Below are 17,731 nucleotides of genomic sequence, written 5' to 3'. Positions count from 1 at the left end.
TAAATGTAATTTGATGTGCATGTAAACATAGCCATTAACATAATACAATAAACACGTTAATATACACCTGTGATTTGTCGTGCAGACTTTCCGAGAAAATCAATCAACACCTTCTGACCAACCAACTTCGTGAAGTCAAAGCACAATATTCCACATGCATTATTTTTATCATCTACATGTCAAAATATGAGCTCAAGAGGAACTTGTCAAGAACAGTCGGAAAATCATGTAAAATATCTGCATGTGTGTAAATGAACATACAAGGAAAAAAAAAAAAAAAAAAAAGTACCAGCATATTAGTAATAGTTTATTTTATTTAAAAAAAAAAAAAGCAAGTCAAATACACAGTATGCCTCAGCACAAAGTCAGAAATGTCCCAGTGATGACAGGCAGATCCAGCGGCTCTGATGCCTTAAGCTTATCGAGTGGTGGATCGTAACGTTCCCTCTCTACCATGCGGGGGCGGTGTTGGCAAGTCGCCGCATGCGCCTGGGAACAAAAAAAAACAAAGCTGTTTAGTGAGGTTTCAGGAAAGCTGGAAGCATCATAATAAACAGATATGAAATAATAGCACCTTATGTAGCCAAAGATTATAAAGTGCATGATAAGCTTTTTTGTAAGTGAATAATTAGATATATAAATGAAGTTATTTCCACACAGTGTATTTCCTCTCTCTGTATCTCACCTTGTGTTTCTGTCCTGATCTCTGATCTTCTTTTCCATCTCTGCGTCCGTCAGCGTTTCCAGCAGGGGGCACCACTGATCGGCATCGCCTGTGTTCCGAATGGCGATCTCTACCGTCGGCAAGGGGTTCTCACTACGGAAAAGAGCGACATCACGGTCACTGGAGGTCAGTACAGACGTGCTAGATCATGACTGCATGTTGGAGGAAATGATATTTCCACTGGTCACCCTTAAGGCATAGTGGTGATGGAGATCTGCAGAGATGTCTTTAAATTATTATTATCATTATTATTATGTTATTATTCAATCTCTACTTGATATGTACATTAAATAATCTGATGGATCATGCACAAAATACCAATAAACTAAAATATTTAATTAATTTTATCACTTTAGCACATGCAGTGGACATATGAATCACTCAGATCAAACCTCTGCGTTACTCTTAACTTAACTAATTGTAAATATATCTTATAATTAGCTATAAAAGGTCCAGCATTTTGCACTGGTGTCCTGGTAAAAACCAATTTACTGTATGCTCGTGGCATAGAAACCTTTAGGAACGAGCCCTGCAAAAGCTCAAGATCAAAAAAAGAAGAGATGTGGGTACTCAGCTTCCCAGGGCATGAAGGTGGAAGTGGGGGTAAACGTGGGGGTAAGGAGGGAGAGAAGGTCAAGAAATTTTGAAGTATATTGACCTGAAATCAGACCTATTGGAACAGACAGTGGGAGAAGCAAACAATTAGAAGATTATAGCAAAGCAAAAAGCAATGATGATGTTAAAATAGATGTTAAGATGCATCCACTTGAGAACCTATTCATCATGTACTTTAAAATTTACCCCAAAACCACCCAACAATAACATCGTATATCACCAACACATCAGCTCTCAACTGGATACACCCTGCAGTGTTTTTTTATATGAAGTTAATATTAATGAAAATAAGCCAAAGCTACTATACTAAATTATTACATCACATTTTTCTGGTCTTTTCTATCTGACCACTGATCTACAGACACTAATCATACAGCATACAAACAAACAAACAAACAAATAAAAATAATAAACCCAAGGCACTTTGTGTGAATGCCCCAAAAAAGCAAAAGCAATGTGATGGTACATGCAGAATGTTACCATACTAACAGCACACTATTAAAATAATCAGCTGTGAAAGGAAAAGAAAGAAATGCAAATTTAAAAATAGTAAATTTGTTAGTGAACTTGCTGTAGTGTTCACACTGTACATAATGGAAAGTGTAAAGAATGAACCTGTGTGTAGTATGGCCACAACAATTAGCATAATCGAGTAAGTCGATTAGGGAAATTCATCAGAGTGCATCGTTTACAAAAAAACAACATAAACGGTTATAATGTATGAGCATGTGTGTACTGAATTCGCCGAATTAGTCATCTGCTATTTCGTAACCCTTTTCAAAGTGGAGTTGTGAAAAATGCGAAGAGACTGCGGAATGGCGAGCGCCGAGAACTTAACTCATGGAGCGGCAAGAAAATATTTAAACCTTATTGCGCAAATTAGAGGCAACAGCTAGCTTAATATTTTAACAGAGCCTGTTAGGTTTAGCCTGTTTTTGCTTGTTAAGATTAACGCCAAAGTCCATGACCATGTGACGGATTCTGATTTATTACAATGTAGATAAAGAGATCCATTTATATCTTTCCATTTTAAGTTGTCATTATTTCATTTTGTCCAATTCTTTTTGAGATTTCAATTATAATTGTTAAGATAAGTCAATTATTTGAAAGCATGCTGTAGTCGTAAATGTCGCTCTGATACAAACATGTGATACCAGGTGATACTATGTAACGTAAGCCTAGTGTACGATGCCACGCTAAAGAACAGACTGCACGAAATGACAGCGATGTTGACATATTTCCTGATTAATGATGAAAATCAAAGCAAACCAGACTGCAAACTGTGCTCTGTGAAAATACCAAGAGGAGGAACTGCAGCACAAAAATAATCGTTTGTTGCAGCCATAACGTGTAGTAACACAAAGAAGACTGTCCTGTTTACTATTCACTGTAAACAGGACACATATGTGCGTGGATTTCTGTGCACACACATGCGGTTTGTGGGGTTAATAAACAATTCAGGACACTAACAAACAGGGGAACAAGAAAATAATCAGTTCTTAAAAGTATTACAGTTCTCTGATTCTGTGTTGATGCACAGAATGGAATGATGGGGCAAAAAAAGGTAGTCTGCTGAAAAGTGCTGAATATACAGTATTAAGCCTGGTTGTTTTTGGATCATGGCTGAAAATATTAGGTAGCTGCAAAGGCACATACTAGAATAAAAACATGATACACATTAATGTAGAATTTGTTTTTAAAAATAATCACTTTTTAGCACTCTGAATTGGGGCTGTATCACATCATGAGGCGTCAAAAAAGAAGAACAAAATTACATGCAGATATGACAGAACCAAAACCCCCAAATGCTCCTATTTTAAACCTCACGCATCCATTACGTTATGTTCAACTGTTTCCCTATAAAAACGCTCAAGTTTAAAACGTCTATGGAATCAATTATGCAGTGCTGCCTTGGCAAGTCTGATCCCTATTAAATCATAATGCAGCATATAAAAAACAATTTCTGCTCACAATGAGGTTTCATCTATAGGCTGGGGGGAAAAAAATGAGTCGTTTCCACAGAATAACTGGAAAAGAGAAAACCACAGACATGAAAGATCTTCCTTTTCTTTCTACATCTGTGTATGTGAGGCTTAAAGAGGACATCAGTATAGTTTACATGGAAATAAATACACATTTATTTTGCCTTCTAAAATTTCTGCGAGAAGGAGAGGCCATTCTGGTGAAGCCTGGGCATCATTAGCAGCTCGGCTATGATCTGAGCCATTAACAAAGCATTAGCGTTTAACTGGTGACTGACAGGATGATGAGTGGAAGCAGCTACATCCTAAACCCTTCCCGTTCTAATCTCTGAATGTTTCATGCTGCTTGGAGGCTCGGTCTTTGTAAGCAGAAGGGAAAGAGCACTTGAATAAACTTTAAGGGTATACACACAGGATTCGCAGATTACTGGCTTAATGCCATCTTAACTCCAAATAAATATCTATACAGCTCAATCATTACAGCAGATTCCACTGCACAGTTAAGGAGCTACAAGTTACACTGCGGTTTTATAAGGTAGAAACTGGAGTGTTAGTATATACAGGGTTTGACTGTACTTGTTTTTAACTACGTGTATGCAAAACAGATGCTGTGCATATCATGCATACCACCTGCGCATGTCCTCAGAAATTAAAGAGACGTGTCTGTATAGTGCAATACCAACATAAATATTGGGGTTAGTATAGCACCAATCACACTGTGTCTACAACTAACCAACACTGTGCGTCAAAATGCATTATCAGGTTATATACTGGTCTATACCATTATTCACTACTATTAACACTAACAAGTTTTAGTAATTACAGTTAGTGTTTATTTTAAAAACTACTCATGTAGCCTTTAAACCCACAAAGGTACCAGTCTTCTGGATCTTCAAGATTAGTAAATACCTCTGAATTAAAGGGTTCAAAGCTCATGACAGTCACATCACCGGCAGACAGTTTTAAAGAGAAAAAGAGCTTGCGAGTGTGTTTAACGGTTAACGTTGCTGTGCATTAAAATCACTAACCATTACAGCTCAATTTGGAAACCGAAACTTTTTTCCCAGAACTTTTCTAGTGTCTGTATCTTAACTAAAATAAAACAAGTGGCAGCTTTTCCCCCCCAAAGTGTCTGGTGGTTACTGTAAAACCCTGTACATACACACACTCCAGTTTCTACCATGATGGTCTGGACAATGCTGTTTGAACCTGAGCTGACTGGTGCTTTAATCACGTTCGAATTTTGACCATTTTCGGTGGCATCCGTAATAAATATAGGTACTTGATGTTATCTATACTTGTCTATACTGCACTGTCCAAGAATGACTAATGTGTGATGGAGGGAAGTAAGTGGGGCTTCCAGGGCTGTGAGTTAATATCAGAGAGTTCGAAAGACCTACACTGCCAATCATTCCAAATTCAAATGTCCATTGGTTCATCTGCCATTTTTTAATAGGGGGTATTTTTGACTGATAACTCGTAGCTGTGTACTCCAATGTTAAAATGTGGCACTCCTACATAATATGTGTAAAGGTCGGCAGGTCTCAATTTAATAGCCAATTACTGAATAGTGAATGCGAGTTTCAGGTGACAGTCCTTTGAATGAAATAAAATGTTATACATAACACAATACTGCATAGCCAGTTTTATAGCTTAATACAGAAGCAAAGCCCAAGAGATATGAGCTAGGTCTTCGCTGCATTTAGGGTGTTTATGAAAACCTGACAACGTTGAGCTTGCTTCATGGTATAGCCCTCAGTGACATGTTTCATTGTGTATTTTTTCCCCCTTGCATTAGAACTAGGTGACGTGTATGTGAATAACTGTGTGTCTCACCTGAAGGCGTACGTCCTCTGATGCCAGCTGAGCTGGCCGCGGATGCTGTAGGCGATGGTGGTGACGAACTCTCCTCCGAGGCCGAGCTCAGAGCACAACTTCAGCGCAAACGTTTCTGGAGAGTTCTCCTTCTCAGACATGTCCCACTCAAACTGGTCCACCAGGGAAATGTTTCCCACATGGATGTTCAGCTAGCAACGCAAACGTGCCGTATGTGACAGTCTATATTATAGAATTTTTCCAGTTTTATACTTAAAAACCTAATAACCTGCACATAAGGAAAACCATCTGTAACTATATCTCTCTCTATATCCATCTCGTTAGCCATCCAATAATATATGTATACGTGTCAATGTATCTATGTATCTAAATGTGTGTGTGTATCTAAGCCTGTAAAGGTTAATTAAGTCTGATTTGCTCACTGTTTTTGGGGGTACAGAAGACCTACCTTGATGATGACTCTCTGATCGGTCTGTTCGTCCAGGATGCTGTCGGTAGGGTAGGACTCTATCTGCTGCCGGATGGCAGAGGCGATGGCTGGGACGAACGTCAGCGGGTTCAGGTCCAAATCGTCACACAGTATCTCTGCAAACATCTCTGGCGTCATCAGCTTCTCTGGAGTGAAGAGAATTGAGAGGAATCAATATTATGTGCATTATGAATGTAAAGATTCAGCCATCTTCTGCATCGCAAAACCACTTATTCACTTATTATTTTCCTTTAACAGCATGCCCTTGAATGTTCTGCAGAACTACCATTCATATTCCAGGTGAAGGCGTCTCTGAGCTTCTGGCCGTCTATCTCCATGTCCAATCGGATTGGAACCAGAACCTCCGTCTGTGAGGCATTTTCATGGATCACCGCTGGGTCGTGGTCATCAAAACTGCAAAGGAAGAGAGGAGAGGAGCCCTTCAACACACACACGCAGACACAACACGTGCATTACATCGTTCATATTCAAAAGCTTTAATTGGACACAAAGTTTTGGATCTCAAAAAGCAGTCATAAGATCTTTTGCACTGTCACTACATGGCCATGTAGGTGCTGTATGAAAAGAACAATAGAGGAAAAGACACACATCCTCAAATAACTTCAGACAACATACACTTTCAAGTCCAGGAAAGACCAGGGAGCCTTTGGGTCATTAGCAATGACAGTACAGATAAAAGTAAACACATGTTAGTTTTCGGACAATGTGTGGCTCAAGGCCAAAGCTAAGTCTGATAGAAATACTTTGCAGAGAAATCATTTACAAAATTCATGGGGGGAAATGTCAAAACTGAGCAAGTACAAGTGAACGTTAAGATGTTAGGAATCTACTTTATTTAACACATGAGGATAAAAATAGCTGTCTGGCTGAGTTAAGAACTTTCAATATTTCTGGATGACTAAAAAGTGCACTGAAATCATCACAGTGTGGGAGTAGAGGAGAAAGCTGGGTCATACTTTAGAAACAGTTGTGTCTAGAAAAGAGCACAATTTTTTTAAGTGTCAGCAGAAAGCGAGCCAGCCGCTGACAAACAACGTGACTTGAGTGGATCTCGGAGCACAAACACAGCCAAACAAAGCTGCAGATCAGTGCTGGACTGTCAGCCTAACACAACTCACCAGGAGGAGGAAGGGTGCACACTGGGACTAGGCCAACGACTTGGTTAACACACACAACACTAGTTTAGATCCAGCCTTAGTCATATCATCACCATGGTTTCTTATGACCATGTTTAATATTCAGACTGTGCTGAGAAAGTACAGAATAGACGACTCGTAATACAGAACCAAGCCTATGGTTTTGTCTCCAGAAACTATAAAAATTCTTTCCTACCATACATAAATACTAAAGCTAGCTGGACAATTAGAACTTAAATAATTCAACAGTACTACAGTGTGCACAAGTCAGAGAGGAAAAACACATCCTTCAAGTTAGAATTATGCTTCAGTTCCTTCGAATCACCTAGGAAGTTCATTTTGCATCTTTTTAATTCAAGGGAATGACTTATATTTAGAAAAAAATGTGTAATATCTGTAAAAGCATTGTGAAAAAGTGGAAAAGCATCATGAACAAAACAATTATAAAATATGAATTGCCTAATGACTTGGATACCACAGCACTACTGAATTCTCGTATCTGACGGGTCAGAAGGATTTGTTTTCTAGAATATGACTAGAGCCACTGTAGGTCAAATCACAGGTTTATATATTACTGTGCTTGTTCTAAGACGTTACCATTTCCATAGTAATAACTCATTCACAGGGACTTGTATGGTAGAGACTCCACATAATCGAATAATGAAGCATTTAAGAGCTTAAGGTTATCTAGCCAATATAAAAAGGAATAATATTTGATAGGGTGACAAACCCTATCAAACCCTATTTAGCATTTATGGAAGGAGTGCCCATTGTCAGACCTTCATACAAGACAGCAAGTTTTCCTCCACCACCACCAATAGGAAAGTCTTCAGAACAGAGCTTTCTGGTTCTTCAGTAAAATAACAAGCTGTATTGTTTTCTATCTTTGTCTTATTAACTTCAGGACAGAGTAAATTAAAAAAAATAAAGAAAAAGAGGCTGATAAAGGAACGACTATTTATAGCTGCTACGACGTTCCATAATATTAAATGTAACTATAAATGGATGAAAAGTACATGTTAATCTTTAATAATTTGAAAATTGTTAATGATGGCAAATTACTGTGGTATAAGAGAAATAAAACTGTGCTGTTTTAGGAAAAGAATTAACGATGATTAGTACATCCCAAAGTGTTTTATTGCTTACGGAATTAAAAAAATAATTTAAAAAATAATCTGTATAGCTAAAACCTTTAGAATAACTCTAAAACGTAATTTCGTTGTAACGGGGGACGCGTCTCACCACAGGGGGAAGGTCCTTTTCTTGTCGCGTCCCATGCGGTTTCGGTTGATCGTGGTGGAGCAAGGCACAGCGTCCAGGTGGTGGGAACTGTTGGGGAGCGTGGGGACCCACTGACTGTTCCTCTTGGCCTTCTGCTCCCTGATAGTGGTAGAGAAGATATGAGAGAACTCATTTATTTATTTTGATAGTGATGTTAAGGTAAAAATGTAGGATTAATAATATTTTTTTTTTTAAAGGGAATCGGTGGCTCTTTACCTGAGGTAGGCTGGAGGTTCTGTGCTGATGGACACTGCCTTGTACTTCTCATCATTGCCCTCGAAGATCTCTTCACACTCAGACGCCTTCAGCAGAGTCACACTGGTGGCTAAAGTTGTGTAACCATGATCTAACACAAAATAAAACACTGCACAAACTGCTGTCCAGAAGCAGGACTAAAAGCGCTTACTGGATATTGAGCATGCACTCGTGAGACTGCTAGATTTACTAGTAGGTTTACGATCCATGTATCTTCCGTTCAATGCGTATCAGACTTAAAACAAAAATCCCATTCTCCCTGCTAATTAAACATGATTCGTTTCACGTTTAATATAATTCTAATCTCCTCACTGTCACTAGATTGTGGATGTGCAAAATGCACGTTTTGCGTAACTCAATCTTTCCGTTTGTTGATGTTAAGACATATCAGTTGAACAGAAGATAGACAGATTGTTTAACAACTGCTTTCTGGACTGTAAGTCATAAGCAAACGCTTAAAATGTGCACGTCCAACATAAAGGCCAGCGAATCACTTACCGTGTGACGATGCTGCGATCTTTTTTCTCTCCTCTACCGATGCGAGTCTGCGCCACAACGATGGGTACCGTTTGTACAGCGAACCTCTGAACATACGCAGATAATTTCCAACCTGGAGAAAGCATGCCAAGCAAGATGAAATGATTAAGTCTTTTAACTGTCATGTGCAGTCGTGATACACCAAATACTGCAGGTCTCCAGGTAACAAGCTACAGCCAGTAGAATAGAACAAGCAGTAATCAGGACGAGCCAAAGTAAACAGTTTCTTTATCTCTACATGAAGCGAGCGATGCAGCGGCGCTTTAGTCTGTCCAGCTCTCTCGCGTCCTCATCTGTACACTCCGCTCAAACAGATCAGCATCCAAAGCTTTCACCACCATCGTTATCATCTCGTAAAGCGCTAACTAGCCAAGCCGAGTCTTTGCCATAACAGTATTCAGCTGCAGTGCATTCTGGGACACTGAGTCCAGCGTTTGCACCAACATCTCCACTATTTCTTTATTGGATTTCTGTTTTTGTAATATTTTGGTGAATGTTGCTGGACAATAGCGAGTGAGAAAAGAAGTCTGTTTTTTGGAGCTTACAACAAAACCTGTTACAATGGCATCCTATTAAATTCCATTGTAACTGCACCAGCAATGTCCTCCGTGTGACGTCACCGTGGGACACAACTGCTAACTTCTCACAGGAATAACAAAAATATAGCACCAACCAATGAAATATCACCAGGATAGTTTGACACACCAGAAATATTTGAATATAAAGATGTTTAATGTGTTTAAAGGAGTTTTCCTTTAACACCAGGGCCTTGTACACAACAGCACCAGACTACAGACAAGGATTTAGTCTTTGTAGCCACTTCGAGCTACATAGCACAGAGTTAATTAAAGTACACACAAAATAATATCAAGGTTTATTCGGGGTTATGACAATAACCACAACACATTAACACCTAACTGCATAATTTTTTAAAATAAATTCACTGTTCCTCATCCATTCATCCATTCATTGTGGAAGCGTCAGAGGCTACATCCTAACTAGCATGCTAGCTAGCTAAGCATCAACACACTCACTGTAACGAGATGTTCTCCATATAAACCGATAATTACAACAATATTGAATTAAACACATGTATTAGTGAGTTTAATTTACAAATGAAAGGCGTACCTCTGAACCTATCATGTAAAAATCGCCATCTTCTTCCAGCTGAAATTTTATCGGCTTTTGACCGAATGTTTTACTCAACGCCATCTTTAGCAGACACAATACAGCACACTGCGCATGCGCGGTACAAAGCCACGGAAACACAGGGACCAACGAGTACTATCGATAATACCGATCATTTTTAAAGAGTTAACGATAACAGTACAATTAAAAGTGTGTTTTAGAGGTTTGTAAAACTGGAACTTGGCAAAAGCATATAAATGTTATTTATCTTCCAAATGAGTTGATACATTTACTCAAAACGTGAGATGTCCTTAATAGCTTATTGTTATGTGGTCCATCCATCCTTCAATCCATCCATCCTTCCATCCATCCATCCATCCATCCATCTACTTATCGTACACAGGGTCGCGGGGAGCCTGGAGCCTATCCCAGGTGACTCGGGGCACAAGGCGGAGGACACCCTGGACAGGGTACCAACCCATCCCAGGGCACAATCTCACCCACATTCACACACTACAGACAATTTGGAAATGCTAATCAGCCTACAAAGCATGTCTTTGGACGGGAGGAGGAAACCGGAGTAACCGGAGGAAACCCAGGGAGAACGCATTTAATCCAGGTTAAATCTGATGGTGCAGCCCCAATTTTTTTTCTTTAAAAAAAAAAAAAAAATCTATAAAAACAATATAGGTGTGTTAATGAAATCACATGTAAATGGTATAGATTTTATTTGTGCCCTTATAAATGCTATGAAGGAAGTCTTATGGCTTGGTTTTCACTTTCTCCCAGCTGCTAAGGAAAAGGTCTTCAAAGGTTAATCCTCAATCTCAAAATAAAAAAAGTTAAGTAAGATAAAGCAAAGGAATGTGGATTACAGAGGAGGCTTTGAATTAACGTTAACAATCTTTCGTGTTCTCAGTGTTGTCTGTTTTCTACATGTGTCATTCCATAGGAATTAATGGAAAATTCTTCCTTAATAGTATTACTGACCAGAAATAATAATAATTCAAAATATATATATACATTTATACAGTATATCACAAGTTTTAGTGTTTGTAATTTAACTTCACAGTTTTGAATTCAGTCACACAAATCCAAGAGACCAAAACAAACCTCAGGTAGTTAATATTATTAAAATTAATAGTTAACTGTAAGTAGTTTTGCTATTACTATGAAGCTATGAAGTTTCATAAGACTATGAAAGTCTTATTTAATTATTTCCAGTTATTTTCAAGTTTTAAAAGGGGAGCAGTCGCAATCCTTATACGCCCCCCATTGGTCATGATCAGACATTATTCCTCTTCTTTCGGCAGACTTGGAGAACGATGAAGATGAGCATGGTGCTGATGAGGAGTGCTAGTAGAAGTAGGAGGGAGATCCAGGCTCCAGGATGCAGGGCTCTTCTCAAATTTACACTCTCCTCGGGTAACATACTGCTCATGCTTAGCATGTAACCCAATGACCAGCCCAGAGAAGAGTCCCCAGCCTGACACACACACACATTCAGGTATTAATCATCAACACATTATTCAATAACTACTATGAATTATTCAGTAATTGAGGAAGGAATGAGGAATGTAAGTGTAGGCCCACTGATGTGTCCTGAGAGATTAAATGGTTAAACTTGATTTAGTTTTTTATTAAGATGATAGCTACATTTTGAAAGCTGCTGCGAACTATAACAGTGAGCTCACCTTGTTCTGAAAGGAAACTCTGGGGAAGGAGTGATTGTCGAAGTGGTAGCCCCTCAGCATAAGAACCTGCATGTACACAGTAAGTGCACAGTAGTCCCTCAGGTACGACTTCTGTTCTGGAAAATCCTTAGACATCTAACATGAAGAAAACATTCATCAATGTGTGCAGGGTTGAAAGAATTCATTAAACCATTCGTTTAGCCAGCTTATTTCTGTTTAGACTTAATGTCTTTGCCAGGAGAGACATGAAGTAGTGCAGTACAGATAAAGTTCTATGATATGAAATAAAAAAAAAATAGGTATATGTCTTATTTCATGTTAATAAAATGTGCCACTACAAAGGCATTATGTTATACCCTAGGTAGTGAGCAATCACAGTGAATAATAGATGGATTCAGTCTAATTTCACAGGGGTCGCAGGTAACAAAAGAAAAATTAAGATAAATATCAGCAAGAGCTCTTATACCACAGCGCTGTTGAATGCTCAATTCTGATTGGTCTGTTTAATTTTGTATAACAGCAGCTCTGACAGGTTTACATCAATGTGCTCATAAGTTATAATAAGTTATTGTTTTTATAGTACCAACTCATTCACAGGGACTTGTATGATGTACACTCTACATAAAGAGATTTAATCATTGATATGGTTTTGATAAGTTTTCTTTATTTGTCATTTATGGAAGGAGAGGTAAAAGAGGTAAAGCTATAACTTTAAGTTTTCCAGCAAGGGAGAGTCTTCAGGCCATGGAACTTTGAGGTTTCTGGTTTCTTGGTAACATAACAAGTTGTGTTTTTTGTATTATTAACTTCAAGAGAGGAAAAAAAGACAGCTATAACATAAGTGATTACAGGAACTAACTTGTGTCCAGGACATTCCACAAAATTAAATATAACTACAAATGGATTTTTAAAAAATGATATTGTTCTTTAATTAATAAAAAAAATGGTAACTGATGGTAAATTGCTGTGGTATAATAGAAATACAACGCTCCAGGATGTGCTGCTATAGGAAAATAATTAACATTGGTGTGGTAACAGTAATTTGGTTTTGCCTCACGCCACATAGTTCCACCCTACCTTTGATTATTTTCCTAAAACAGCATGTTCTACTGTGTTTTATTTCTTACTTAAATGATAGCGACAATCATTTATATACTCTGACACACTCTGGTACCTTCGCGAGAGACATGTTACACACAGCCTGAGCAGCCTGTTCGAGCTGAACCGGGGTGCTGATGTAAATGCCTGTGCTCTTCTTCAGAAATCTGTGCGTGAAGAAGAAGGCTGAAAAAGCCTAAAAGAGAAAAGTATTAAACATCGCACACAAAAAATATATCATGCACAAAAATGACTTCCTGCAAATTCTCTATTAACAACTGTTTAAAATGAAGAAGAAAAGATACATTTATTTTCGAGTACTGACAATTTCACATCACATACTGTACCATGAAGCTGCCACTGGTGTTGGGATGGAAGACTCCATCAAAGGAGCACTGGGAGAACGGACAGTTCTGGAAGGAGAAGATCTCGGATATGTTCCCCAGACAGTGCTGGTAGTTGCCTTTGCCTTGTACGATCACTGACGCCTCAGGGTTATATAATGCAGGACGCTGTGATTTAATGCAAGGCGACTCAAACACCTGTCGCAGGTTCAGGGTCTCTCGGTGGTCTGAAGAGTAACACGGATGGTGCACGGTGCCTGTGCTGTCCTGGGTCTAGAAAAAAACATGAGCAGATTGCAGATAAAATCAGTGACAAAAGCATCCTTGACTGTTAAAACTGCAGTGTGTAAAGTGTATTATTATTATTATTATTATTATTATTATTATTATTATTATTATTATTTGGGTGTGCACACATGATCCTCAATTTAATTTTATTTGAATTGCACCTTGACCAGTACACATTGTCACAAGGCAGCTTTACAGAAATCCAGATGCAGATCTAGATCTCGATCCTAATGAGCAATCCAGAGGTGAATGTGACAAAGAAAAACTCCCTGAGACAACATGAGGAAGAAACCTTGACTCAAAAGGGAATCCGTCCTCTTGTGGAAGACACTGGATAGTGGGATTATAAATCATTACGGTATACAGGTGAAGAAGAGTAAAGACATACAGTACTAAGTGTGTTGAAATGTTCGGTATGAGCAGATTGTGAATCCTGGGATGAGTACAGGACAGTCTTTATGATTACAGCAGCAGTTCAGATGAGATTATCCACTGATAATACAGAACAACGATACACATTTAGAGGTCTAAAACAAAGTAGTATATAATGAAGGAGAATTTAGGTGGTCTTCAAGCTAGTATGTACCGTAATCAGGTGGGCCAGGAGCCGGCGCAGAACCTCGATTGCTCCATAGCACAGGTAGCTGTGTGTGTACAGAGAATAGTCCTGGCCATAGAGACGCAAAGTCATGCTGTTCTCCAAATCCTCCACTTCTTCCTGGTTGACAAATGTGATCTGAGTGGATGCTCCTCCTAAGTCCAGCGCACCAACCGTCTGTCTGTCTGGGTTTAACCACCGTCCTACAAAGCCATACTAACGGAGAAACAAAATGTAAAATCTGCCTGGACCACTAGAGGGCACTGGTTGCACGTGAGAGCTTTTAGAAACAAAACACAATAATACACAGGAGCCATGGAAGCAATTTCTAACCGTAAGATACCTTGATGAAGTTTTCTAGCAGATAGTTGACAGTGACCCATCCATATGCTCCCTCCTCCTTCCCACTCAAGATTTTCGCTCCTTGAAATTTGAAAGGAAAGGATTTGATCGTTTGTCCCACTTCCTGAAGAACCTGCATTGATTTCTCAGGACTGGAGATGCTGAAAGGGAAAAAAGAGACGCTCTAATATCCTTTTCAACAGAGAACAACATGGCTGTCACTCATACGCACTTCAGGAGCCTCATGCCTGCCGTAGCTCCCAGGTACACAGGTGTGAGGTGATGCCGTGCTTGGGGAATGTCCACCATGGCTTGTTTGAGACACGTTTCCAGACTGCGGCCTGCAGCCCCCTGCTGATCAGCATAGCTAGAAATCCCTCCTCCTGTAGTGCGAAACAGTGCCAAAGTGGCTCAAACAAACATGCAACAACAAAATATGAAAAAAATCAAATCAAAGGCTTGAGTAATATAATGATGAAGAGAAGGGAAAAAAGTAAATTTGTATGCTAAAGTTAGCTTCAGGATCAATATTAGTAGTTCTAGCTTGTATGAAAAAGAAAGCCATGAAATATAATATAAAAAGGTGAGAGATGAAAAACACATCAGTATTTGGTGGTTTTCAGCTTAGAATTGCCAAAATAGAGAATTAAAAAAAAAAAAGTTATCATTTCTATAGTAAGATCTAATTCACAGGCAGCAGACTCCCCACATAAAGGAATGCTCATAATAAACCGATTAAAAATATGTTGTTATTTAATAAAGAAAACAGAAGATGTTTATATACACATTTATGGAAGGAGTCTCCAGTGTCAGTGCTTTATAACAGTCAGTAATGTTTCCTCTTTGCACTTTCTGGTTTCTCTGTATCATGACAAGATGCTCTTTTTGTCTTATTAACTTCCAGAAAGAGAAAAAAGAGAGACTGGTGAGGGAATGGCTGTTTACAGCTGCTAACTTGTTTCTACAACATTAAACATAACTATAAATAGATTTTAAAAAATATGACGTTCAATAATAAATGAAAAATTGCAATCACTGGCAAATTGCTGTGGTATAAAAGGTATAATACACTTCAGGATGTGTTGTGGGTGGTAACAGTTATTCTGCTTCATGCTTCAAGTTATATCACACCAAGCCATTGTTGATTATTTTCCTACAATCAGCATGTCCTCAAGTGTTTTATTCCTTACTTATGTCTTCTATTCCACTGAGAGAATATGACGCATTCTCTGACCTTTCACCTTGCACTCGCTGTGCTGGGTTACTACGCCTGTGCCGTTGTGTTTGTCCGCCGGCCATCTGTACACGTACACGGTCGTGTGAGAGGAACCAGCATCCAGCACAATCCCATACTGTCACAGGGCAAAGGGGGAGAGCATGTTAATATTCAGTTATGAATATTGCTGCAATATTATTGCTGACATATTATGGCATTTATCTCTTGGCACAATGTTGAAATATACACAGTGTGTTTATGATAAATGATGAATGATCTTGTTTTGTCATGACAGAAATCATTTTCTTTCTTTCTTTCTTGCTTTCTTGCTTTCTTTCTTGCTTTCTTGCTTTCATGCATCGCTGTATTCCTTCAGTTCTGGCACATGACTAAATCTCCTCCCAAAACATTGGCCAGTCTAAGAAACATAGGATCAAGGGAGATGTTATTCAGATGTAGCAGATGCATTTAAAGTATCATATGAGCGCATAGGCTGAACAGCTGTATTCCTTCGGGAGGTTCGAATCAGAAACGCAAGTATCCCCAGTACAGTAGTAATCATTTCTGCATGCAACTAGAAGCTGTTTTCTCACCACTGTATAAAAGAACACTTTGTTTGGTTCCTGGATTCATGGCAGAATCACATCTACTTGTTTTGTCCCCTTTTCTTTTCTTCTATCAAATCCGTTCTAATGTTTCCCATCACTAAATGATGTTTAAGTACAAAAAAGTGAAAATTTCAAAAGAAAAAAAGTATAAAGACAAGCTAAAGTAGGACAGTATGCTGGTAAATAAAGGGTCAAGTGATGCACCAGAGACATAAATATGTATATTATTCTTTCAAACAATTACAAAGATGCACTTAAGAATATTATTGGCCATACCAAATGCCAAAAGTTGTTTTTCAATCACAAACCTGCTCAAATAGCAATGACAAAATGCACGCTTTTTTGACCTTAAATAAAAGTAATCAGCAAATTGAAGCTGGTCTGAGTGATTATCAGTGAGAAATTTATTGAAAAGTCATTCTACTGAAAGAGAAATGCATCAAGGACAGGAGAAGAGATATAAAGTGTTAGGCTATGATTTAAGTAAGATATTACCATATATTGTGGAGGTTCCTGGATCTCCTCCACATGCACAGTGAGCAGGAGCAGAACCACAGCAGCAAAGAGCAGAAGCACAGCCGAGGCGATAATCCAACTGCGCTGTGTGTCCATTTTGGCTCCAAAGCTTACAGTCTAAAGAGGATCTGGGCTGATCTTAATGCTGCACCATGCACTGCCTCCCTATTCAGTGCAAGGATTGTTACATTAGACGGTCTGGGCCGAGTTTCCCAACAACATCACAGCACAAAGATCACTGTGAAATGGTAGAGAGAGCATCATATTGAACACTCTCTCTCTCTCCCAGTTAAGATGATCCGAACTTTGCGAATCTTTTGAGAAACTCTGCCCTGATCAGTAAAAAATGACCGACCTCAGGTCTGAGTGAACTAGATCAGATTAGACTCCTAGATTATAAGAAAAAAAGTAATAAACTAAAGCAATTATAGTTACATTTCTTGTGCAATGTAATTTTGAACAATTTATTTAATGTAATTAATTGCTGCTGTTAATAGGTAGTCTATATTTTTATTTTTATGCATGCATGATGTACAGATAAGCATTTTAGATTATGTGCATCTATAATCCTGGACCTATAATGCGTAATTGAAAAAAAAAACAAAGCATTTTCTATGGGCTGTTTATGCATGATGCGGTTATAAGGTAGCCTATAGTTTTATTTTTATAAATGCATCATGTATATAGGTATAGGTATAGGTCCTAAGTCCTAAGAAAATTTAGGTGAAGATATAGCACTACTGTATATATCCTGGATGGAACACAAGTTCATCACAGGACACCAAGCACACACATTCACACCTAGGGGTGATTTAGTGTAACCAGTCCACCTATAGCCATGAGTTTTTTTTGGGGGGAGGTAGAAGGAAACCAGAGAACCCAGCAAAAACCCACTCAAACAAAAGGAGAACAACTCCTGCAGAAAAACATGATCGAAACAGGGACGCTGGAGCTAAGACAGCAACCAGTCATTATTTCTTGCAGTTAAATCCTCATAGAACAAAGGGTTATGCATTGTCTAGTTCCTATTTGTCTGTACTGTA

The 17,731-nt window shown here is 38.6% G+C and overlaps 2 protein-coding genes across 5 annotated transcripts; both read right to left on the bottom strand.

Annotated features, from left to right (window-relative positions):
* Positions 1-296: 296 nt before the first annotated feature.
* On the bottom strand, positions 297-10,138 carry LOC113535617 (SWI/SNF-related matrix-associated actin-dependent regulator of chromatin subfamily B member 1-A). Of its 4 annotated transcripts, none has more exons than XM_034311420.2 (10): positions 9,985-10,138; positions 8,818-8,929; positions 8,281-8,410; positions 8,026-8,163; positions 5,913-6,040; positions 5,606-5,772; positions 5,158-5,348; positions 1,383-1,394; positions 686-817; positions 297-489 (listed from the first exon to the last, which is right to left on the bottom strand). In XM_034311420.2, exons 1-10 carry the CDS (start codon positions 10,066-10,068, stop codon positions 450-452), a joined length of 1,134 nt encoding a protein of 377 aa, XP_034167311.1. In that variant the 5' UTR covers positions 10,069-10,138; the 3' UTR covers positions 297-449. The 4 variants fall into 4 exon arrangements, with proteins under 4 accessions (XP_034167311.1, XP_026784859.1, XP_026784858.1 ...); XM_026929058.3 differs by having other exon boundaries at positions 8,281-8,389; positions 9,985-10,136; XM_026929057.3 differs by lacking the exon at positions 1,383-1,394 and having other exon boundaries at positions 9,985-10,137.
* Positions 10,139-10,695: 557 nt separating this feature from the next.
* Positions 10,696-16,906, bottom strand: entpd2b (ectonucleoside triphosphate diphosphohydrolase 2b). The gene is made up of 9 exons (XM_026929088.3): positions 16,668-16,906; positions 15,583-15,700; positions 14,581-14,731; positions 14,350-14,509; positions 13,995-14,222; positions 13,124-13,393; positions 12,853-12,972; positions 11,679-11,813; positions 10,696-11,470 (listed from the first exon to the last, which is right to left on the bottom strand). The coding sequence occupies exons 1-9, from the start codon at positions 16,782-16,784 to the stop codon at positions 11,270-11,272; spliced, it is 1,500 nt and encodes a 499-aa protein (XP_026784889.3). The 5' UTR covers positions 16,785-16,906; the 3' UTR covers positions 10,696-11,269.
* Between the last annotated feature and the right edge of the window lie 825 nt (positions 16,907-17,731).

The sequence above is a fragment of the Pangasianodon hypophthalmus genome, chromosome 15, assembly GCF_027358585.1.
Source record: "Pangasianodon hypophthalmus isolate fPanHyp1 chromosome 15, fPanHyp1.pri, whole genome shotgun sequence".
Lineage (NCBI taxonomy): Eukaryota > Metazoa > Chordata > Actinopteri > Siluriformes > Pangasiidae > Pangasianodon > Pangasianodon hypophthalmus.
This window is presented reverse-complemented; position numbering and strand designations above follow the sequence as displayed.

What these genes read in the sequence shown, in the direction of transcription:
- LOC113535617 (XM_034311420.2), bottom strand. Translation starts at nt 10,068, where the DNA reads ATGGCGTTGAGTAAAACATTCGGTCAAAAGCCGATAAAATTTCAGCTG. An exon ending in CTTCACCTGGAATATGAATG is followed by an intron (nt 5,773 to 5,912) that starts GTAGTTCTGCAG and finishes TCTTCACTCCAG; the next exon opens with AGAAGCTGATGACGCCAGAG. An exon ending in ATCAGAGAGTCATCATCAAG is followed by an intron (nt 5,349 to 5,605) that starts GTAGGTCTTCTG and finishes TTGCGTTGCTAG; the next exon opens with CTGAACATCCATGTGGGAAA.
- entpd2b (XM_026929088.3), bottom strand. Translation starts at nt 16,784, where the DNA reads ATGGACACACAGCGCAGTTGGATTATCGCCTCGGCTGTGCTTCTGCTC. An exon ending in ACACCAGTGGCAGCTTCATG is followed by an intron (nt 12,973 to 13,123) that starts GTACAGTATGTG and finishes TTTCTCTTTTAG; the next exon opens with GCTTTTTCAGCCTTCTTCTT. An exon ending in GAGTTTCCTTTCAGAACAAG is followed by an intron (nt 11,471 to 11,678) that starts GTGAGCTCACTG and finishes TGTGTGTGTCAG; the next exon opens with GCTGGGGACTCTTCTCTGGG.